Below are 25,004 nucleotides of genomic sequence, written 5' to 3'. Positions count from 1 at the left end.
TAATAACCCTGTTATTATCTCCCACTTTACAGATGAGGACACTGAGGCACTGGGAGGTTAGATTATTTGGCCAGAGTCACACAGCTAATAAGTTGTAGAGCCAAGATTCAAATGTGGCTCTTAGCCACTTCACTATGTTTTTTACCACTTCTCTATGCTGCGTTTATATTATTTAAACTAGTTATGAGTTTCCAGCACAGTTGTTTTGTTGTCATTTATTCACTGAAACTTTTTTCTTTGTTCTATGTTGTATTAGAGGAAGACTTGAAAAGTTTTTAAATAATGGTTTCCCGAAATAATTTTATTCCCACGTATTTTTAAATCCCCCATCATAAGCAAAATACAGAGAAGGAAGGAATAAACTTAGAACATATGTCAAGAGATTGGGAAGAGCCATTACCTTATTGGCCAGCCCTGAAGTCACAATGTAGAGAAGGCTTTTTTTTTCCTTCAGTCAGCTGTTTAGTCTGCTTTGTTTATAAGAATATAAACTACTCTCCAATCATATCTTACTTATTTTAAGAAATTTACATTCTGATTTTCAGAAATGAGAATTCACAGTTCAGTTCTGAAATTTGATATGTAAAAATATTTTTCATTGACCCCTATTTTTGTATTATCTTTTTTTAGGAACTAGACAAAATAGTGGCTTATGAATTGAAGACTGGTGGGGTTTTATTACATCCCATATTTGGTGGAGGAAAAGAGAAGGATAAGTATGTTTATTTTTCAGAGAAAAAATTATAAGCCTTTTTTATGGCATCACTGTATGGGATTATTTATATGTATGTTGAGACTCAAACAATACCACATGTATGTAATAATACTGATGCCACAGACACTGGTAATATTCTCATTATTCCTTTCAGTAGGTTTACTGTTTTTAATTGCACATGATGACTATAAGTGGATTTAAATTCTTTAAAAAAACTTTAAAAAAATAAGATTTTTCAGTTTTCCATTTAAATTTTCTGATGCTGCTGTATCATACTGTTCTCATAAAAGTTTGAAAAATAATGGAAATATAATGCATAGATACTACTGATTTCTTTTTAAGTCTAAATAGTATGATTTCAGCATCACAAGGCATTCCACTTACGCCTATTTACTTTGGTAGTCACCTATCTAGACACTATTTACTCCTTTCTTTCCTTTCCCTTCCCTCTTTCTCATCTTCCATCTGTTCATTCTTCCTCTTCTTTCTGTCTTTCCTTCTCTTTTTCCTCTCTTCCTTAGCACCTCATAACTACGTAATGAGACTAGCAGGGGTTCTTATCTATCCTAGGGTCCATGGATTCCTAAGGGACTGTGTATTGAATTGGATGGGAAATTTTTCTGTATTTTCACTAACCATTAGCTGAAATTTTACATTTTCTTCAATAATGAATGTAGACAACAGGCAAATAGGATTAGCGATATCTGTAACTTTATCAACGCCAGTGATTTTATCAACGATAGAAATTATGGATATTTCTCTGTCACTTTTTAGCTGCTACAGATATCTTAAAAGAGTATTTGCACCCACTTAAAATTGTTGCATCAGCTGATAAATCTTGTTGTTTAATGCCTTAATAAGCTAGCACATATATTGCTTTATTATAATTTTTTTAGTTTTGGTAACTGCATCTTATTATAATTAGTTTCCTTTGTAATCCTATGTATTTTATTTTATGCATTTAATCACAGTTTCTCAGATAGGGTCCATAAGACTAACCAGACTGCCAGAAGTATCCATGGCACAGCAGAGGTTAAGAAACTCTTAACATTGGATTACCAGTAGCATTTTGTGGTTGTTGCAGCATGGTCATTAAGACAAGATTTAGTCAGTAGGAAAACAGGAATTTTGAGTTAGACAAACTTAGATTTAAATCACTGTTCTATTCCTTTTCAATATGGGTGACCTAAGAAAATTTCATAACCTTTCTGGATCTGTGCATGTGTGTGAGAACATGTGAGTTTGTGTGTGTATTTTTTAATGTGTAAAATGGCAGTGATGAACCTCTTAACCAGGTTGGTTGCAAGGCTTCCTTGAGATAAAGCTGGATACATAGCAAACATTTACTCAATAGATATTAATTCCTTTAACTTTCCTCTCCTGTCTGCCTACTGTATGACACTTACCGGTATATAAGTAGACCATTCCCATTGCATGCAAATACTGTTTATGCTAAATGTTTTTGTATTGGTCCTGCCATTAATTCAGTTCTTGTATTAACTTGTAAAATTCATGAATAAAAGCAGTACATAAATACATGCTCTTTGAAAAATTCAAAACAATTTAGAAGTGTATACAATAAAAAGTAAAAGATCCCTTTCACTCTCCTTACCCCCGCCCCCCCCCCCATGCACACCAGTTCTTCTCCCCAGAGATAACCATGATTGTAAATTTGGTATACTGTCTTCTAGACCTTTTTATTTGCCTTTATTTATGTGTATATGGTATTTTACAAACATCATTCAATCTAATGTCTATTACTTTGTACTTTTTCTTTTAAAAAAACTATATTAATATATATTTTGGAAAATATCCCATGTTACTGTATATAAATTTACTTTCTTCCATTTAAGTTTCATAGTAGTTTATTGTACCTTGGAATTTATTTAGCCTTTTCCATATTGCTGTTCATTCTGCTTAAGCTAGAATTAATAAGTGAAATATAAAAATAGTTTTTCACTTCTCAAAGTGACACATGGAAAATATTGGATATGCAATGATTTTAAGGAGGTGTAATGACCACTTTGATCATGGGAATATAATTTGCTAAAAACTTTTTAAAAGGTAGTTTGTTGGCATCATCCAAACTTTAAAATGGCTATTTTTTTTTTAGCTCCAAAAATTTTACTTCTGGGTGTATATCCCACAGAAATACTTGCACATGTGAAAAAGATACACAACACAGCATTATTTAAAATAGTGAAAATTTGGAAATAACTTAAATGTTCATATATTTTATAAATATTTTCTATAAGAATGAACCTTTTTTCTTAGTTTACTAATAATTTCTTTCAGTATATTAAAATTTTTAATTTTTACATAGTCAGTCTGGTCTTTATGTCCTTCAGATTTTGTCTTTTTCCTTAAGAAAAATTTTGCCATCTCAAGCTTATGACTGAGAAAATTTTTCTTTTATTTTCTTCTGGTATTGCCAAAATTGGTTTTGATTTAGATATGTAATCCATTTTGTATGTATTTTTGTGCATGCTTTAACACTGGACTATTGATTAAAATTTCATTGATTTTATTGATGAATTTGGGGAGAATTGAAATATGTTCAATATTGTATCTTCTCATCTGGAACTTAACGTGTTTCTATTTATTCAAGTTTTCTTTTATGTTTTATAGTAAAACTTCATAATTTTCTTCCAGTTAAGTTTATTCTTGGATGTTTCCTAGTCTTTGTTGCTCTCATACCGTGAATTAAGATAGTCCCATGAAGTTTTTGGTTCATTGTCTTTATGTGGCTGTGAAATGTATTGTTTATTTAATGTTCCATTTGTTATGTTAAGCAAATTTATTTATTTTTCAGTCCAGCATCCCATCTCCACTTTTCAATAAAGCATCCACATACACTCTCCTGGGAATACTACACTATGTTTCAATGTAAAGCTCACCTTGTGATGAGATTGATTGAAAATAGGATCAGTATGGAATTTATGCTGCAAGTAAGTATAAAGTTGAGAACAAGGTAAAGAAAGATCTGTTATGTGTACTACCTGAATACTTCTTTGCAGAATAGGAATCAGGGCATTTAGGTTTACAGTTAGAGTTCTGATGCTAATTGCTATTGTTGACTAACTAACCTATGCTTTTTACTTGTGTTTCTTAGATGTAGAATGGGTATTGATACCTGTCACATTTAGCACAAGATTATTGTGAAGATCAATTTAGAATGTGGTGATGAAAGTATTTATATGATTTTGTGTTCTACATTATTTGGAATACTGATATTAAGGATGAAATGCCATTTAGAAATGTTTTTAATAGAAATGAGCAAACTAATCTACAAGATGTTTATTTTTGCTGTTTTGCTAAATTCTGCCATATAGTTTAAGCATGTTATGGTGTAGGTAGCCGAGATATAGTAGTTGAGTTAGTAGAAACCAGCTATATTATAAATATTCAGCATTTTTTCCCATTGACACTTTCTTGGAGGTGAATGAAGAATTATTCATTGTTTTTTAAAAAGCATTTTTTGCCCTAAAATTTAGTTTCTTGCTTGAAAATGACAGTGTCATATAAAGTTTCATTGATCTTTGCACACATTTGAATTTTCTTTATCCACTCATCTCCTCCTTTGTGCACCTGCATTCTCGGCTGTCATCTTTTTAAGCCTCCTCTCCTTCACTTAGCCTTTAGAGTAAGGAATAGAAATATTAAATGACAGCTCGTCCTTAAAGAGTCACTTAACTTTTGGGGGTGTTATAAACCCTGAATATTCTCAACTTCTTAAATGATGTTTTATTTCTATGTAATGTTCATAGCACAGTAAATTATAGTTATTATGTTCTTATTATTAATAAAGACAGTATTCTTTGTTTTTCTAATATATCATTAAAACTTAATGTTTACACAAAATGGTTTTACTCTTCTTTAAATCTTTGCATGTTTCTGTTGCTAGCTATTCTTAAATTAGAACAATCTTTGTAGTAAGATTTGAATGCATTGTCTTCTATAATTGACTATAGTAAAGTTATAATGTGTAGTAGATATAGTATGGGATCAAAACAATATATATTATGTTACATGAACTTACTCAATGACACTTTTATCCTTTCAGGTTTTCAATAAACTGCTAAGTCTGGCTAGTACTGCTTCATCTCAGAAGTTCCAGTCACATATGTGGAGTCAGATGTTGGTTTCCACATCTGGGTTTTTGAAGTCCATCTCAAATGTCTCTGGCAAAGACATCCAGCCTTTAATAAAGCAATGGGTGTATCCTTTTCAATAGCAGTTCAACAAAAGGGGGAAGGAAATAGGTGTGTGTAGAAGAGGAGTACAAATAACCATGAAATGTGAATCATTTCCTCTTAAGTGCCTACTAATCATTGACATGCATATATACATATACAGCTATATGTTTAAAATATAGCATATTTTGAAGTACTTTTCAGTGTGTGAACTAAGCAATAGGTTTGATGGTGGGGGTGGTGAATAATCCACCAGACAGGTCTGTAGGATTACTTGAAGATGTAATGGTCTGGTGACTTTTAGATGTGGTTAGAGGTTGGCACAGGTTGAGTTGTTTGTTGTTAGAACTTGTAGTTTTTGCATTTTTAAATTTCAAAACACTATTATATTAATAATCCAGTAGAGTGGTTTTGCTTCTTTCAAAGCACCAATTTCTTAATGTTTCAGAAATTTTTCTTAAATCTGGGTAAACATTTTCACAAGAATTTTGAATACTTTGCCACCTGTTTACCATTGAAGTATGCCTTTGAAGCTTTGAACTCATGGGGATGCATTTGAAAATTATTACTGCCATTAATGAATAACTTGTTTTGTTTAGTACATGTTTATTTCAGTATATAAAAATTCCTTTACAATTCTTCAGAGACCAGAGTGGAGTGGTAAAATTTTATGGAAGTTTTGCATTTAATCGAAAACGAAACGTCTTGGAATTGGAAATAAAACAAGATTACACATCTCCTGGCACTCAGAAATATGTGGTATGTTATTTCCCAAATTGGCTTTTTACATACCTCTGCCCTAATTTCAATATGTGAAGGGTTTAGGACTGAGAGGCCAGTTGGAAGGTTTGTAATGAGGTTGTGTTTACAGAGAGTACAATTGAGGGAATACAAAGTATCAAAGAGTGGAAGAAGAGTTACAGATAGATATCTCACAGAGCTAAAATTCTCCCAGTTTCTCCTTTGGCACCAACTGCCTTCCTGTGTCTCCATATACTCATTTTGTGTATTATTATTTTCTACACATAAGCAAACATATTGGTAATTTTCTAGCAACTGTCTTTGAACAGTGTGTTTCTTTTTAAAGGGACCACTTAAAGTGACAGTGCAGGAGTTAGATGGATCCTTCAATCATACATTGCAAATTGAAGAAAACAGCCTTAAACATGATATACCCTGCCATTCCAAAAGCAGAAGGTAGGCCTTGAATCATAACTATAAACTAAAGTTTATAGTTAAACTGCCATTCTCACAGTTTTATATACCATGATCTTTTAGAGAGACAGCATGTTATCAAGTAATTTTTCTTTCTTTTTCCATTTTACTTTAAGTTAGCATTACCAAACATTCTTTCTTTGCTTTCTTTTCTTGATGACATTTTTATCTTTTGAACTGAATAATTCCATTTTTTTGAATTTATGACTGAAAATTGTTTTATTATTGGGAATGAAAATTTGGGTTTGGGAGACAGGAAAAATTCAAGACAAATAGGTTAGATTCATATTTATTAGTTTCATTGGATTAATATCTGCAGGAAATATTGAGGAAATGATTGAATCAAGTATAAGGGAAGGAGCTGAACATATATGTCATGAAAAGCATCTGCATCTTCTTTTATCATGTCTCTCTCCTTTTTCTCTATCATCATGCCCCTGCAGAACATTCTTGAGGTCTTTCATAGGTAAATCACGTTTACTTTAAAAATGTCTAACTATTCATTTTTTCTATAACTTCTATTTTTTTAATTCAGTTTTATTGAGATATATTCACATACCATACAGTCATCCACAGTATACAATCATTCGTTCACAGGGCCAACATCGGGTTGTGCATTCATCACCATCATCAATTTTTGAACATTTACCTTACTCCAAAAATAAAATAACATAAAATAAAATAAAATAATAAAATAAATACAATATAATATAATGTAATGTAATATAAAAAAACACCTAAAAAACTCCATCCCCTCCATCCCCCACTGTTTTACACTTACTTTTTGTCCCAATTTTTCTACTCATCTGTCCATACCTTGGATAAAGGGCATGTGAGCCACAAGTTTTTCATAGTTAACATAGTCACACCATGTAGGCAGGCTATTTAGTTATACAGTTGTCTTCAAGAATCAAGCCTACTGGGTTGCAGTTTGACAGTTTCAGTTATTTCCTCTAGCTATTCCAATACACTAAAAAGTAAAAACTGATATCTATGTATCACATAAGAATGCCCTCCAGAGTGACCTCTTGACTCCATTTGAAATCTCTCAGCCACTGAAACTTTATTTTGTTTCATTTTGCTTCCCCACTTTGGTCAAGAAGGTTTTCTCAATCCCACGATGCTGGGGCCAGGCCCATCCCTGAGTGCCCCTATTTATTTTTTACTTCTTTTTTTTTTTTTTTTTAATCTTCATTTTATTGAGATATATTCACATACCACGCAGTCATACAAAACAAATCGTACTTTCGATTGTTTACAGTACCATTACATAGTGGTCCATTCATCACCCAAATCAATCCCTGACACCTTCATTAGCACAAAAACAAAAATAACAACAATAATAATTAGAGTGAAAAAGAGCAATTGAAGTAAAAAAGAACACTGGGTACCTTTGTCTGTTTGTTTCCTTCCCCTATTTTTCTACTCATCCATCCATAAACTAGACAAAGTGGAGTGTGGTCCTTATGGCTTTCCCAATCCCATTGTCACCCCTCATAAGCTACATTTTTATACAACTGTCTTTGAGATTCATGGGTTCTGGATTGTAGTTTGATAGTTTCAGGTATCCACCACCAGCTACCCCAATTCTTTAGAACCTAAAAAGGGTTGTCTAAGGTGTGCATAAGAGTGCCCACCAGAGTGACCTCTCGGCTCCTTTTGGATTCTCTCTGCCACTGAAGCTTATTTCATTTCCTTTCACATCCCCCTTTTGGTCAAGAAGATGTTCTCCGTCCCACGATGCCAGGTCTGCCTTCCTCCCCGGGAGTCATATTCCACGTTGCCAGGGAGATTCACTCCCCTGGGTGTCTGATCCCACGTAGGGGGGAGGGCAGTGATTTCACCTTTCAAGTTGGCTTAGCTAGAGAGACAGGGCCACATCTGAGCAACAAAGAGGCATTCGGGAGGAGGCTCTTAGGCACAACCATAGGGAGGCCTAGCCTCTCCTTTGCAGCAACCGTCTTCCCAAGGGTAAAACCTGTGGTAGAGGGCCCAGCCCATCAAACCACCAGTCCCCTATGTCTGTGGTCATGTTAGCAACCATGGAGGTGGGGTAGGCGAATACCCCTGCATTCTCCACAGGCTCCTCAAGAGGGCAATACATCTTTTTTTTTTCCTTCTTTTTCTTTTTTTTTTTTTTTTAACTTTCCCTTCTTTTTAAAATCAACTGTATGAAAAAAAAGTTAAAAAGAAAACAAACATACAATAAAAGCACATTTCAAAGAGACCATAACAAGGGAGTAAGAAAAAGACAACTAACCTAAGATAACTGCTTAACTTCCAACATGTTCCTACTTTACCCCAAGAAAGTTACCTAATATAGCAACATTTCTGTGAACTTGCTCCTACTATATCCATCAGAAATTAACAGACCATAGTCATTCCTGGGCATCCCCAGAACGTTAAATAGCTTATCTGTTCTTGGATTATTGTTCCCCCTTCCTTAATTGCTCTCTATTGCTAGTTCCCCTACATTCTACATTATAAGCCATTTGTTTTACATTTTTCAAAGTTCACATTAGTGGTAGCATATAATATTTCTCTTTTTGTGCCTGGCTTATTTCGCTCAGCATTATGTCTTCAAGGTTCACCCATGTTGTCATATGTTTAACGAGATCGTTCCTTCTTACTGCCGCGTAGTATTCCATCATGTGTATATACCACATTTTATTTGTCCACTCATCTGTTGAAGGACATTTGGGTTGTTTCCATCTCTTGGCAATTGTGAATAATGCTGCTATGAACATTGGCGTGCAGATATCTGTTCGTGTCACTGCTTTCCGATCTTCCGGGTATATACCGAGAAGTGCAATCGCTGGTTCGAATGGTAGCTCTATATCTAGTTTTCTAAGGAACTGCCAGACTGACTTCCAGAGTGGCTGAACCATTATACAGTCCCACCAACAGTGAATAAGAGTTCCAATTTTTCCACATCCCCTCCAGCATTTGTAGTTTCCTGTTTGTTTAATGGCAGCCATTCTAACCGGTGTTAGATGGTATCTCATTGTGGTCTTAATTTGCATCTCTCTAATAGCTAGTGAAGCTGAACATTTTTTCATGTGTTTCTTGCCCATTTGTATTTCCTCTTCAGAGAACTGTCTTTTCATATCTTTTGCCCATTTTATAATTGGGCTGTCTGTACTATTGTCATTGAGTTGTAGGATTTCTTTATATATTATATGCAAGATATCAGTCTTTTGTCAGATACATGGTTTCCAAAAATTTTTTCCCGTTAAGTTGGCTGCCTCTTTACCTTTTTGAGAAATTCCTTTGAGGTGCAGAAACTTCTAAGCTTGAGGAGTTCCCATTTATCTATTTTCTCTTTTGTTGCTTGTGCTTTGGGTGTAAAGTCTAGGAAGTGGCCGCCTAATACAAGGTCTTGAAGATGTTTTCCTACATTATCTTCTAGGAGTTTTATGGTACTTTCTTTTATATTGAGATCTTTGGTCCATTTTGAGTTAATTTTTGTGTAGGGGGTGAGGTAGGGGTCCTCTTTCATTCTTTTGGATATGGATATCCAACTCTCCCAGCCCCATTTGTTGAAAAGACCATTATGACTCAGTTCAGTGACTTTGGGGGCCTTATCAAAGATCAGTCAGCCATAGATCTGAGGGTCTATCTCCGAATTCTCAGTTCGATTCCATTGATCTATATGTCTATCTTTGTGCCAGTACCATGCTGTTTTGACAACTGTGGCTTTATAATAAGCTTCAAAGTCAGGGAGTGTAAGTCCTCCCACTTCGTTTTTCTTTTTTAGAGTGTCTTTAGCAATTCGAGGCATCTTCCCTTTCCAAATAAATTTGATAACTAGCTTTTCCAAGTCTGCAAAGTAGGTTGTTGGAATTTTGATTGGGATTGCATTGAATCTGTAGATGAGTTTGGGTAGAATTGACATCTTAATGACATTTAGTCTTCCTATCCATGAACATGGAATATTTTTCCATCTTTTAAGGTCCCCTTCTATATCTTTTAGTAGAGTTATGTAGTTTTCTTTGTATAGGTCTTTTACATCTTTGGTTAAGTTTATTCCTAGGTACTTGATTTTTTTAGTTGCTATTGAAAATGGTATCTTTTTCTTGAGTGTCTCTTCAGTTTGTTCATTTCTAGCATATAGAAACATTACTGACTTATGTGCATTAACCTTGTATCCCGCTGCTTTGCTAAATTTGTTTATTAGCTCTAGTAGCTGTATCGTCGATTTCTCAGGGTTTTCTAGATATAAGATCATATCATCTGCAAACAATGACAGTTTTACTTCTTCTTTTTCAATTTGGATGCCTTTTATTTCTTTGTCTTGCCGGATTGCGCTGGCTAGCACTTCCAGCACAATGTTGAATAACAGTGGTGACAGCGGGCATCCTTGTCTTGTTCCTGATCTTAGAGGGAAGGCTTTCAGTCTCTCACCATTGAGTACTGTGCTGGCTGTGGGTTTTTCATATATGCTCTTTATCATGTTGAGGAAGTTTCCTTCAATTCCTACCTTTTGAAGTGTTTTTATCAAAAAGGAATGTTGGATTTTGTCAAATGCTTTTTCAGCATCTATTGAGATGATCAATTGATTTTTCCCTTTTGACTTGTTAATGTGTTGTAATACATTGATTGATTTTCTTATGTTGAACCATCCTTGCATGCCTGGAATAAACCCCACTTGGTCATGGTGTATGATTTTTTTAATGTGTCTTTAGATTCGATTTGCAAGTATTTTGTTGAGGATTTTTGCATCTATATTCATTAGGGAGATTGGCCGGTAGTTTTCCTTTTTTGTAGCATCTTTGCCTGGTTTTGGTATTAGATTGATGTTAGCTTCATAAAATGAGTTAGGTAGTGTTCCCTTTTCTTCAATGTTTTGAAAGAGTTTGAGTAAGATTGGTGTCAGTTCTTTCTGGAAAGTTTGGTAGAATTCCCCTGTGAAGCCATCTGGCCCTGGGCATTTATTTGTGGGAAGATTTTTGATGACTGATTGGATCTCTTTGCTTGTGATGGGTTGGTTGAGGTCTTCTATTTCTTCTCTGGTCAGTCTAGGTTGTTCATATGTTTCCAGGAAATTGTCCATTTCCTCTACATTATCCAGTTTGTTGCCATAAAGTTGTTCATAGTATCCTCTTATAATTTTTTTAATTTCTTCAGGATCTGCAGTTATGTCACCTTTTTCATTCATTATTTTGTTTATATGGGTCTTCTCTCTTTTTGATTTTGTCATTCTAGCTAGGGGCTTGTCAATCTTGTTGATCTTCTCAAAGAACCAACTTTTGGTGATATTTATCCTCTCTATTGTTTCTTTGTTCACTATGTCATTTATTTCTGCTTTGATCCTTGTTATTTCTTTTCTTCTACCTGGTTTAGGATTGGTTTGCTGTTCATTTTCTAGCTCCTTCAGTTGATCCATTAGTTCTTTGATTTTGGCTCTTTCTTCCTTTTTAATATATGCGTTTAGTGCTATAAATTTCCCCCTTAGCACTGCTTTTGCTGCATCCCATAGGTTTTGGTATGTTGTGTTGTCATTTTCATTCGTCTCTATATATTTAGCAATTTCTCTTGCTATTTCTTCTTTAACCCACTGATTGTTTAGGAGTGTGTTGTTTAACCTCCAGGTATTTGTGAGTTTTCTAAGTCTCTGATGGTTATTGACTTCTAATTATATTCCATTGTGGTCAGAGAATGTGCTTTGAATAATTTCAATCTTTTTAAATTTATTGAGGCTTGTTTTATGTCCCAGCATATGATCTATTCTGGAGAAAGTTCCATGAGCACTAGAAAAGTATGTGTATCCTGGTGATTTGGGATGTAATGTCCTGTATATGTGTGTTAAATCTAATTCATTTATCAGATTGTTTAGGTTTTCAATTTCCTTATTGGTCTTCTGTCTGGTTGATCTATCTATAGGAGAGAGTGATGTGTTGAAGTCTCCCACAATTATTGTGGAAACATCAATTGCTTCCTTTAGTTTTGCCAGTGTTTCTCTCATGTATTTTGTGGCACCTTGATTGGGTGCATAGACATTTACGATTGTTATTTCTTCTTGCTGAATTGCCCCTTTTATTAGTATGTAGTGGCCTTCTTTGTCTCTCAAAACATCCCTGCATTTGAAGTCTATTTTATCTGAGAGTAATATTGCTACACCTGCTTTCTTTTGGCTGTAGCTTGCATGAAATATTTTTTTCCATCCTTTCGCTTTCAGTTTCTTTGTGTCCCTGTGTCTAAGATGAGTCTCTTGTATGCAACATATTGATGGTTCATTTTTTTTGATCCATTCTGCGAATCTATATCTTTTAATTGGGGAGTTTAATCCATTTACATTCAACGTTATAACCGTGAAGGCATTTCTTGAATCAGCCATCTTATCCTTTGGTTTATGTTTGTCCTATTTTTCCCCTCTGTCTATTAATATCCTTTATTGTACCCATACCGAATCTCTTTAGTACTGAACCTTTCTCCAAGTCTCTCTGTCCTTTCTTTGTTTCTCTGTGTGTAGGGCTCCCTTTAGTATCTCCAGTAGGGCAGGTCTCTTGTTAGCAAATTCTCTCAGCATTTGTTTGTCTGTGAAAAATTTAAGCTCTCCCTCAAATCTGAAGGAGGGCTTTGCTGGATAAAGTATTCTTGGCTGGAAATTTTTCTCACTTAGAATTTTAAATATATCGTGCCACTGCCTTCTTGCCTCCATGGTGGCTGCTGAGTAGTCACTACTTAGTCTTATGCTGTTTCCTTTGTATGTGGTGAATTGCTTTTCTCTTGCTGCTTTCAGAACTTGCTCCTTCTCTTCTGTGTTTGACAGTGTGATTAGTATATGTCTCGGAGTGGGTTTATTTGGATTTATTCTATTTGGGGTTCGCTGAGCATTTATGATTTGTGTATTTATGTTGTTTAGAAGATTTGGGAAGTTTTCCCCAACAATTTCTTTGAATACTCTTCCTAGACCTTTGCCCTTTTCTTCCCCTTCCGGGACACCAATGAGTCTTATATTTGGACGTTTCATATTATCTATCATATCCCTGAGGTCTATTTCGATTTTTTCAATTTTTTTCCCCATTCTTTCTTTTATGCTTTCATTTTCCATTCTGTCATCTTCCAGGTCACTGATTCGTTGTTCAACTTCCTCTAGTCCAGATTCTGAGTGTCCAGAATCTTTTTAATTTGGTCAACAGTTTCTTTAATTTCCATAAGATCATCCATTTTTTTATTTAGTCTTGCAATGTCTTCTTTATGCTCTTCTAGGGTCTTCTTGATTTCCTTTGTCTCCCGTACTATGGTCTCATTGTTCATCTTTAGTTCTTTGAGTAGCTGCTCTAGGTGCTGTGTCTTTTCTGGTCTTTTGATTTGGGTGCGTGGGCTTGGGTTATCCATATCGTCTGGTGTTTTCATATGCTTTATAATTTTCTGTCGTTTTTGGCCTCGTGGCATTTGCTGAACTTGATAGGGTTCTTTTAGGATTTGTAGACCAATTGAAGTCCTTATCTCTAATTTATCAGATCTACAGCTTCGTGGAGTACACTTTCTCTAACTAACCAGCAGGTGGCATCCACGAGCTACCTGTTCTCCACAAGCCAGTTCTCCCCTGCTTAGCCTTTTTGGTGAGTGGGGGAGTGAGTCTTGTGGGGTCCAATTGGTGTACCAAGCTTGCGTGTGTAGTTGGTGTTGCCTGCCCTGTATATGGGGCGTGTTTCTGGGCAGTCAGGGAGGGGGGGGTGGCTCTAACAATCAAATCTCCCTGGTGATCCTAGAGTTTTAAAGCTGCTGCAATAGTCTAATCCTTCAGTTCAGTCCTGCCACAGTTTGTCTCCGCCACTGACCCACAAGTCCTTGGTATTGGCGTATGGCTCCTGAGACTTGCAAGTGGGCCCCTCTTCCAGGCCGTGCACCCTGGGTCCTCTGTTGAGGGATGACTGTGCTATGTCACAGGTGAGTGCCGTCCCCCAGGGCAGTTCTGGGCTGCTGGGCTGTGTAGGGAGGCTCCCAGTCTGCTGAAATGATGGCTGAATGGGGCTTTGTTAATTCACACTGCTCTACCTTCCCAGCTCTGGGACAATCGGCTGAGGTTGCAGGGAAGGCTAATGTCCACGCCCAGTTTTGTGGTGTGTGCCTGTTATTTGAAGCACTTCCGTCACACTGGGTTGCCTGGGGCAGTTCTGGGCTATGGGGCTGGCGATGGGCAGGAGTGTTTCCTGTCCACCAGGATGATGGCTGTGAGCGGACACCCCCCTTTTCTTGGGAAGTTGTGGTGTTTAGTGAATTTTCTCAGCCACTGGATTATTGCGTTTTGTCTCAGAGCTCTCCCTAGTTCTGCTCTTGACTTGACCTGCCCAAATTGCAAGTCTTTGAAGCTTTCTGTATTGGGCTTCTTAGAGTAATTGTTTTAGGAAAAAAAAAAAGGATTAAAAAAAAAAGGGCCCTCCTCAGAGATCTAATGGGTTATTGAAATGCTAAGAGACAAAGCAACCAGGGCCATTAAGGAAAGGTCCACAGGGCAGAGAGATCAGGTTTTCTTCGGGATTTGCATATGCGCCTCAGGGCCCTTCCCTTTCTGTGTTCACCAGAACTCCAAAAATCCTCCACTTTTATTTTGGAGTTTTTCGTGTTTGTTTTTTTCTATGCCTGTCTCCTCTGCTGGGCTGGCTGCTCTCAGATTCTCTGGTGTCTGGTCTCAGTCTGTCTATGGTTGGAGTTTGGATCAGTAGAATGAGTTTCTGATAAGGGCTGCCACTGCAGTTCTCCCTTCTCCTTCCTGGAGCTGACAGCCCCTTCTCCCACGGGACTGAGCCTGACAGGGAGGGGCGCGGGTCCCCTGGCCGCAAAAACTTACAGATTTCTCTGATCTCAGCAGTTCCACGTTTTCATGAGTGTTGTATGAAGTATGCCCAAAGTCAGATTGCTCTGTGGTGTCCAGTCCACGCAGTTCCTGGCTTTCTACCTACTTTCCTGGAGCAGTCACTAAAACATACAGCTCACCAGTCTGCCATCTTGCCCCGCTTCCCGATCTTTACTTCTTTTTAACTGAGCCGTTAGCATGTACTCTGAATAATAAAAGATAAGAACATTTCTGTGCTTTGTTGGAGGAATTTTAGGAATAGAAGCCTTAGAGTTATGACTACTTTTTAGTTTATCTTATATTAGAATTGTCTTGATTTTAGAGGCCTACAGTGAACTTGATTCTGAAATCTTCGTATACTGAATTTTTTCCTTTGAGAAAATTCTTTCTTAATTCAGAGTGAAATCCCCCCTTCCTTTTGTTCAGTTTACCTCAGAAATTGGGGACATCTGATTGCTACACTTTTCATAACATTTCCTCAGATTTTTTATTCTCTAATAAATATATTTGGATATTCTCTGGTGTCAGGAACACAGAAAGTCTGTGTTCTAAGTTGTTAGTTTTATTTGCCCTCAATCTGATTTTTAGTGTGTTATCCAGTAGATTTTATGATACGTAAGTAATTGACATGGAAGCAGTTGCTTTTGTTTTTGCTTAATTAATTATGTATACTAATGAATACCCTTGAGATGTTTGGTAGTTAATCATTTACTTTGTTTTGTAGAGGGCAGTGCCTTGCAATAATCTGTGCAGTAATTTAGCACATAGTTCAGAATTATTCATATCTCATTTCAGGCATGGTTTTTTTTTCATGTGCTAGTAAGGATTCCTTTATTCATAGATTCTCTTACCTTTTTTTACATAAAATTGCAATTGCCAGTTTTTTCGAGAAAATATATGGTTTAAGTTGAATTTTAATTTATATATTTTGCTTTTTTGTTAAACTTTGATTTAATATTGTTTACTTTGTTCCTTCCAGCTTCAAAATAGACAGTTTTATTGTGTTTAATTTCCATTACATTTGATGTCCCTTCTGTAGGATATCTTTTAATGTTGCATGAAATCCTTAATTTGAAATTTAGTTGCTCTCTATCTCCATTCAGAATTGGAAAATCTAACAATTTTCCAATCCAAATCCCTTCTTAATTTGTCTGCTTATGAACAGTGTCCTGCACATAGTAAACATTAAATACGTATTTGCTGAGTGACATGATTTTTTCGTAATGTCTCTATTCATTGAGATATTTCTATACAGTATTTTCTTTTTACTTCCATCAAGTCCTTTTTTACCAGATTTATGATTACAAGCCTGTAAGAACCTAATTCTCCCAGTGAAGTGCCTAGTTAGGCAATTTACAGACTGAATTTAAAAGTTGGTTTGGTCCTCCACCTTGTAGAAATTTATAATTTAGTACTTGTAATTTTTCTATACGCATGGGATCTAAATAAGTGTTCCAACAGAAAGTATATTGTGGGATAGATTTGAAAGCTACGCCGATCACCAGAGACGAGAGACAACCGAGGAGTTCGGGCAAAGGCGTTTATTCCGAGAGTGGAAAGGAGCCTGCCTGGGCAGTGCACAAAATAGTGACTGCCCCAGCTGAGTGGATGGGACAGATATGATGCAGAGCTGAGAGGAAGTTAGCTTTTGCTGGCAAGGAAGTTAGTTTTTGCGGGCTTTTTATGGGCGGGGTTTCTGACATTTAAGTTTTGGGCCCTTCAAGATGGAATTAATCAAGAGGATTTCTCAAGCTCTCATGGTTAATTGAAGATTTCTGTTTATATCTCTGTTCTTCTGTTAGGAGACTTCCTTATTTTGTGGGCTACCATTTTTACATAATTTAATTATGGCTATAAGAGCCCAGACTTTAGAGCAAAGCTCTAAATATATATATAAATAGAATACAATTCACAAATGAAGCCACATATATAATTTAAAATTTGCTAGGAGTTCCATTAGAAAAATTTAAAAAAAACCATGAAATTGAATTGAAACAATGTATTTTATGTAGCCCAGTATATCCAAACTTTTGTCATTTCAGCATGTAATCCATATAAAATTATTGATATTTTACATTTTTTTTTATACCGAATCTTTGAAGTCCAGTGTGTATTTTATACTTATAGCCCATCTGAATTCAAACTAGCTTCATTTAAAGTGCTTAGTCACCACATGTGCCCCTTGGCTACTTCATTGTCAACAGAGCTCTATATTCTAGGATCTAGACCTAATGGTTCACAACTGGAGGCAATTTTTCCCCCAAGGAACAGTTGGCAGTATCTAGAGACATTTTTGATTATCACTACTTGGGGGCTGCTACTGGCATGTAGTGGGTAGAGGCCAAGGAGGCTGCTAACCATCCTACAATGCACAGGACATCCCCCCACAACAATTATCCAGCTCAAAGTATCAATACCAATCGAGAAATCCTGGTCTAGAAAGATACCATTTAGATTAAATCCTATCTCTTCTACTAGTAATTCTCATTAGTTAAAGGGTGTACTTTTCTTTATGTACTTGTAAGGTGGTTGATGTACTGAATGAGATCATGTGTGTGAAACATATAGCATAGTGCTTGCCCTAGTGAACAGTTAAAGAGTGCTTGCTCTAGTTATTACTCGTTAATGTCATTATTGTTCTGGTTTGCTAAAGCTGCCAAAATGCAAAAGACCAAAAATGGATTGGCTTTTACAATGGAGGTTTGTTAGTTTATAAATTTACAGTTCTAAGGCCATGAAAATGTCCCAATTAAGGCATCAATAGTCAAATACCTTTACTGAAGAAAGTTCGATGGCATCTGGGTTTCCTCTGTCACATGGGAAGGCACATGGCTGGAGTTTACTGGGCCTCTCCTGGGGTTAGCTTTTGGTTTTCATTGCTTTCTTCAAAATGTCTCTGGGCTTCTGTCTTAGCTTCTCTCTCACAACTCCTGTGTGTCCTTGTTTGTTTCTCCCAGGACATTTCTCTCTAAGCATCTGGGGGTCCTCTCTTAGCTTCTCTAGGGCATTCTCTGGATTTCATCTCTTAGCTTCTCCTCTGGTTCTGGTTTCAATGGCTGTCCCCAAAATATCTCTGGGTGTTTTCTCTCTTAAGCATCTCTGAGCTTTCTTCATAATGTCTCTGCCTTTTGTCCTCTCCTAGAGGATGCCAGTCAAGACAATTAAGACCCACTTTGAATGGGCAGGTCACATCTCCATGGAAACAATCTAATCAAAAGGTCCCACCCTCAATAGGTCTGCCCCCATAAGATTGGAAAAGAACATGCAAACCAGCACAATCATCATCACCATCACCTCCTTTTCTCCTAGCATTTTGTGGGATCCACTTATTTTCTTGACCATATGTTGTATGGGACTTAGTAAGCACTCCATAAAATATCTTTCAGAAAAGGTGTTTTAACTTACTTTTTCTTAAATGTAGAAATAAGAAGAAAAAAATCCCACTGATGAATGGAGAAGAAGTTGACATGGATCTTTCAGCAATGGAGTAAGTTAGTTACTTAAATTTAAGGATATAATTTCTGCATTCTCATTTGTCTTGTTATGCATATCTTAAAGTATACGATTATCCTCAAAATCAGTGCTTTTAAAACTTTATAAAGACAATGGAAACCTTATATTAAAAGCAAATCTTACATGAAACCATAATTAATCAAAGAAATAGAAGGAAATCTGGCCTGCTCTAGGTGAGAGAAAGGATAATTGTGGGGGTGGACACAGCCTTGACTGGGGGCTTTCTTGCTTCCCCAGGTGTCCCTAGAGCAGAGCTTTGCAAACTATTATGCATGCAAATCATTTCTTCAGATGTGGTACCTGATTCGTTACTTCCCTAGTGGGGCCTAATATTTTGCATTTCTAATGAGTTCCCAGGTGATAGTGATTCTCCTTTTCTTTGGACCAATATTCCAGGGAATGTTTGAGGTTTCTTTTGTTTGCCAAACATAATTTAAAAATCGTATGTTCTAATATTTATTGATTCACAGCATTTCTCTTTTTATATGTAAAATAGCTCAAACATTCTTATTTTGCCCATCCATTTTGTGCCTGTATTTTAAAAAAAAAGAATCTGTAATTATTTACTAATTCAATCACCAAATTATCACTACTGTTTATATTCAGATTATGTTCACCTGACCTTGAGGATCAGTATTTTAATTTTTCCATAGCAAATACCTTGCATGTAGTAAGCACCCAGTAGTATTTGTTGAACTGAATTAGTATTCAAAGTAATGATTCCTAGATGAAAATCTTTAATGTATGTTCTTTTGATGAAAATGTGGACTTTTGACTGGGTTTTTTAAAACTGTGCTTGTTACTTTGTAAAGTACATAAAATAGATTGGTAATATGCCCCAAGATAATTAGAATTTCAGAACCTGCCTTTTGAAAAACATTATCATGAGTCTAGCATTTAAAAATAAAAATGTATATTAAAAGTCAGCTAAACAAATTAAATTAATAAATGTTTTTATTTCTTAATCACAGTTTTATGTCCACGGGTGGTATTTTTAGCCATATTCAATTATTAGACTGTAAGAGGTTGAATGAAGAAATTTGGTCTCATTTGCTTTTTTTGTGTCACATAATCAGAAATCTAAAATCTCAAAATTAGTGTTTTCAGACAGAAAATGAAATTTTCAATATCCTTTGTGACAGCCATCCTTTTACCCTTGGAGATATTCCCAGCAGGGTTGATGTAGATTAAAAATTGTGAGAATGTTGACATATATCATACATAATGAGAAAGTTATCAGTGTTATTTTGAAAAAATGATGTGATTTTAAAAAAATGAATACAGTAAAACTTTAAGGCAGTTAAGATGTGAATACCACATCTAGAAGAGGAATGTGTTAATAAATACTTTGTTTCATTTTCAAAATGTATAGAATTGTAAGTTTTAATAAATGTGCGATTTTCTTTTAGTGCTGATTCCCCATTGCTGTGGATAAGGATAGACCCAGATATGTCAGTTTTGAGAAAGGTAGAATTTGAACAAGCTGATTTTATGTGGCAGTATCAGCTCCGCTATGAGAGGGATGTTGTTGCACAGCAAGAATCCATTTTGGCCTTGGAAAAATTCCCTACTCCAGCATCTCGGCTTGCACTCACTGACATATTAGAACAAGAGCAGTGTTTCTACCGTGTAAGAATGTCAGCTTGCTTCTGCCTTGCAAAGGTGAGATTATATACAATAGAAAAAAACAAGATGACTACTGAAAATTAAAAAAAAAAATCCCTGAAAATGAATAAAATTCACCATTATTCTTTAAATTTGCTTGGTAGCTGGTTCTTTGAAAGCTTTTGCCAAATGCTTTTTTTTTTTTTTAATATTCTTTTTATTGAGATGTATGCACATACCATGCAGTCATACAAAACAAATCGTACATTTGATTGTTCACAGTACCGTTACATAGTTGTACATTCATCACCAAAATCAATCCCTGACACCTTCATTAGCACACACACAAAAGTAACAAGAATAATAATTAAAGTGAAAAAGAGCAATTAAAATACAAAAGAACACACTGGGTGCCTTTGTCTGTTTGTTTGTTTCCTTCCCCTATTTTTCTACTCGTCCATCCATAAACTAAACCAAGGGGAGTGTGGTCTTTATGGCTTTCCCAATCCCATTGTCACCCCTCATAAGCTACATTATAATACAGTTGTCTTCAAGATTCATGGGTTCTGGGTTGTAGTTTGATAGTTTCAGGTATCCACCACCAGCTACCCCAATTCATTAGAACCTAAAAAGGGTTGTCTATATTGTGCATAAGAGTGCCCACCAGAGTGACTTCTCGGCTCCTTTTGTAATCTCTCTGCCACTGAAGTTTATTTCATTTCCATTCACATCCCCTTTTTGGTCAAGTAGATGTTCTCCATCCCACGATGCCGGGTCTACATTCCTCCCCAGGAGTCATATTCCACATTGCCAGGGAGATTCACTCCCCTGGGTGTCTGATCTTACGTAGGGGGGAGGGCAGTGATTTCATCTTTCAAGTTGGCTTAGCTAGAGAGAGAGGGCCACATCTGAGCAACAAACATTGCCAAATGCTTTTAACAGGACTGATTTGAAAGGTGTCTTTTGGTCTGAAAGTAGATAGGCACCAAATTTTTGTAATTGTCAAGCTGAAAGTCAGATTGTAAAGCCAAAGAGAATTTTAGTGACATATGATTTTAAATGATAGCCTCTATAATTTAAGTTAGTTTATTAAGAAAACTATTTTTCTTTAGGTGAAATAAAAAAGGGAGAACAAATGAAAACCAGAAAAATGCAGACAAAAATTTGACCAGAAATTCTGGTTTCCAAGTATTTAAAAAGCTTCTTGTAACAGGTTCATTCCCCTTTAGTGACTTTTGCTGTTCTCACTGCTACATCCATTTGTCCAGCATTTCAACATATTATGATGGTTTAGATTTGTTTTATCTTTAATGATAGCAAATGAGTAGAGTCCTATGTTCTCATATGTATGAGGGGAAAAAAGATATAATTTAATTGCTTCTATAAAGAACTTTATGAGTTTTGCATGCTAAATTCTTGGCATATACATAAAATTATAGAATATATTTACAGTTAATGATTTTATTCTTTCCAGAGATATTTTTTATATACAGTAAAAATACCAATGGTAAGATAGAGTTTTTTGGTAAAGCATTCTTACAGGCTTAACTAGTAGCACTGGATTGGGCTTTTCAGTTAGCATAGCTTGAAAAAACTTACTTAAAATCCATAGTGACATTTCTAAGTAAATGTAAGATGTTAGAATACATCTGTTTAAATGGATAAAGACAAGCTACTTGTTATTCAGAATAGAAGCCTTTTATAAATATTTATTTTCTCAAAACAAAAGAATAAGTCCTGCAATTTAAAAGTTAACTTATAGAAGGTAATTGTTAGTGCAAATATTTTAAAAAGTTTTGGTGAGTTGGTATATTTTCTCAGAAATGGCTGTGAAAGGCTAAAAACTTAAATTTCTGAAAATTGAAAATGTTGAAACCTAATCCAATTGTAGTATTGATAACTTTTGGAAAGCTGTTTTGTTTCAAAACAATGGTGATGAAAATTACTTCTGTTTCTAATAATGCAGATTGCAAATTCAATGGTGAGCACTTGGACAGGACCTCCAGCCATGAAGTCACTCTTTACTAGAATGTTTTGTTGTAAAACTTGTCCAAACATTGTGAAAACAAACAACTTTATTAGCTTTCAAAGTTATTTTCTACAGAAGGTACAGTTTATTTTAAAATTTTCTCTTGATTATGCTTTATGCCACTATCTATGTAACTCAGTTTAACTGTGGACTACTCAAATAGTAGATGTGTTTACTTCCTTATACTTTTGCCTTTTTTTTTTTTTTTTTTTTGCTTCTGAATATTTTTTCAAAAACTTTTGAGTGATTGTGCATTGATTTTATGAGCTGTAGGGAACACATTAATAAGAGAGAATAGAAATGAATAATTTGCTCTTTTGGTTGGTTACATGGAGGATGGCGTTGTGAAGAGGTTCTTCTGATGGTGGTCCTTCTAGAATATGGACAGTTTATTGAGTCAGAGGCAGTAAAGCATACAACTCTCCATATAGATCTGAGTTTCAGTCCTAGTTTGACTGTTTACTAGCAGTTTGTGTCTAGACAAGTTCCTTAACCTTCTAAGTCTGTTTACTCAATTGTAAAATTTATCTTTTTTTTAGAATTATATAAGATCAAGCATGTGAAGTGTTTTGCACTATGCTTATCACAAAATAAGTTTTCTGTAAATGCTAACTTAGCAAATGGTCGTAGTCGTGTGATTAAGGTTAGAGACACTATTTCAGGAAGGAATGTGTTAATGGCAGGTTGGTCAGTATTTAGGCATCTTGAAAATCATTTATAATTTTTTGCATAATTTAGTAGTAGTGAATGCAGAAATCATATTAACTAGATTGAACTGGGAAAGGTAAGTGGAATTGAAGTAGAGAAAATGAATGAAACCTGCTCTTTCATGATTTTGGTGCTGATGAATAGGAGAAAGGAGACTGCTGAGGATAAATCTGGGAGGAGGAAGAGGACATTTTGGATTCTATTTTGTTTTGATGTGATTTGTTTAGAGAAAGGAAAAGGAAAAAAACTGGAAGCATGTTTGGCAGAGAGGAAGGAGCTGATGGGGAGAGAGAGATGAAACATTTAAGTAGGAGAAAGTAAATATAAAAGAAAGAAGGTGAACCAAATCCTGAAGGTGTTACTAGAGGTGGGGCACATGTAGAGAGGTTAATTTTAGAAATGATAAGAACATTCCTTTTTTTGAGGCAGATGGAAATCAAGTGAAAAGATTTAAAACAAGTGAAAAGAGATTTTTGAGGGAGGTGTTTTGTAAGTTGAGATTTACATGCAATATATGGAAAAGTAAAAGGATTGCCCAGTGGCATTGAGGTGCGTGCTGATAGTGAATATCATGATATATTTTTAGTAAATTTCATCAGCAAAACACATTCAGGATGATCCATGTTTAGGGAAAGGCAACATTGGTGTTATCAAAGAAGTCTTTGGCATCCTATTATTTTATATTAAAGAACTGAACATTTGGTAGTAACTAAATGCTATTAAGCTCCCTATTTCCATTTTACTGATTTATGATATGGAAGCTAGTTAACTTCTCTGTCTACTCGATATAACCCCTTCATTATGCCATTGTGCTTCCATGAACTTAGATCGGTGTTTCAGCTGGGAGTTGTGACCCATAAGTGAGAAAGTTGTGAGAGCAATTTCAGAAATTGTGACCAACTTTTTATTTTTAAGTAAATGAAACAGAATAGGCAGTGTCAGAAGGCATCAGATGTGATGAGGATAGGTTTAAGTTTTCTTTTGTTTTAGTTTATATACATTGCATCTAAAATTTGTGTGTGTGCATGTGCTAATTTGAGATGTAAAATGTATTTCTTATGGTTGACTGCAGCCAAAGAAGTTTGAAAAACAGTGCTTTTAGACTAATTTACCTTTCATATAATACCTCAAGTGTACAGAAAAAAAGAGAAGATTGGTATCTAAATCAAACATAAGTCCTAAAAGGGCAGAGTAATCAAAGGACAGATACTTCTATGGAAAAGAGCTTTTCCTGAAATTCAGTTTTTCTTAGGGCATTAAAACTGACTTTTGTTGCTCTTATTGCTTCTGCTCCTTCAAGCAAGCAAAGGAGCCATCCTCCTTTCTGGCCCCCAGTTTAGACAGTATAGTTATTTTGATAAGGGGGTGTGGTCCTAATCTCCTTGTGTGCTGAGGACTATTATGTCTGTTCATCTGTGATTCTGCCTAGATTTTCATTAGCTTCATTTTACTGGTAGAAGTTACCTCTGTGTGAGAGTCATGTTTTGTCATCCTTATAGAAGCTGCTTATGAAAATTTGGAAAGGGAAAAGTTAGGCTTGATTTCAGATAATTTACCATTTTTTTCTAAATCCTTAGGCTGGTGATGGAGGTGGTACCAGAGAATCAGTGTGTGCTAAGACCAATTACTGAGCTCAACTCCAGCCATTATTTCTTTTAATCCTAAAAATGGTTGTGGGGAAACTGAGGCTCCTAGTCAGTAAGCATCTAGCCAAAGACATCCACCTTAGTTGATAGAATAGTTAGGAGTTGAATAATGGTCTGTCTAACACTAACTAACTTATACCTTTTACTTATAGCACACAGAACTGAATTTATGCAATTTGCATTACATATACTTTCCTCCAACAAATGAGGTCCAAGGTACTTGGGCTACAAAATACATTGAGTCATGCAACTCTTCCCTTGGTTTTTCACTCAGTTCTTTTATATTAGAATGCTTTGAGATATACTATCAGAAAGAGGGATTGAGAGTTAGGGAGAGTTAGGCTCCACCCATCACATTATCTTTGTCAGCCCCAAGGTAACCCTTTTTCTATATACAATTCAACAAATTATACTAATGAAAGAGTTAGGTTATATACTTTAAAAAAAAAATTTTTTTTTTTTGTAGACTATGCCGGTTGCGATGGCTTTATTGAGAGATGTTCATAACCTTTGTCCCAAAGAAGTCTTAACATTTATTTTAGACTTAATCAAGTACAATGACAACAGAAAAAATAAG

The 25,004-nt window shown here is 35.5% G+C and overlaps 1 protein-coding gene across 7 annotated transcripts in view; it reads left to right on the top strand.

The window, feature by feature from the left end:
• Positions 1–25,004, top strand: part of TAF2 (TATA-box binding protein associated factor 2) — a 177,290-nt gene that overhangs the window by 59,513 nt on the left and 92,773 nt on the right. For all 7 annotated transcript variants that reach the window (XM_037802780.1, XM_037802784.1, XM_037802782.1 and 4 more), the window contains 9 exons: positions 631–716; positions 3,528–3,663; positions 4,779–4,933; positions 5,553–5,667; positions 5,996–6,105; positions 18,348–18,413; positions 19,849–20,101; positions 22,011–22,151; positions 24,894–25,004. In XM_037802780.1, coding sequence (XP_037658708.1) covers positions 631–716; positions 3,528–3,663; positions 4,779–4,933; positions 5,553–5,667; positions 5,996–6,105; positions 18,348–18,413; positions 19,849–20,101; positions 22,011–22,151; positions 24,894–25,004 — 1,173 coding nt within the window. The remainder of the gene's footprint in view (positions 1–630; positions 717–3,527; positions 3,664–4,778; positions 4,934–5,552; positions 5,668–5,995; positions 6,106–18,347; positions 18,414–19,848; positions 20,102–22,010; positions 22,152–24,893) is intronic.

The sequence above is a fragment of the Choloepus didactylus genome, chromosome 14 (assembly GCF_015220235.1).
Source record: "Choloepus didactylus isolate mChoDid1 chromosome 14, mChoDid1.pri, whole genome shotgun sequence".
Lineage (NCBI taxonomy): Eukaryota > Metazoa > Chordata > Mammalia > Pilosa > Megalonychidae > Choloepus > Choloepus didactylus.
Note: the sequence above shows the minus strand (reverse complement) of the source record. Positions and strands in the feature narration are given on the sequence as shown.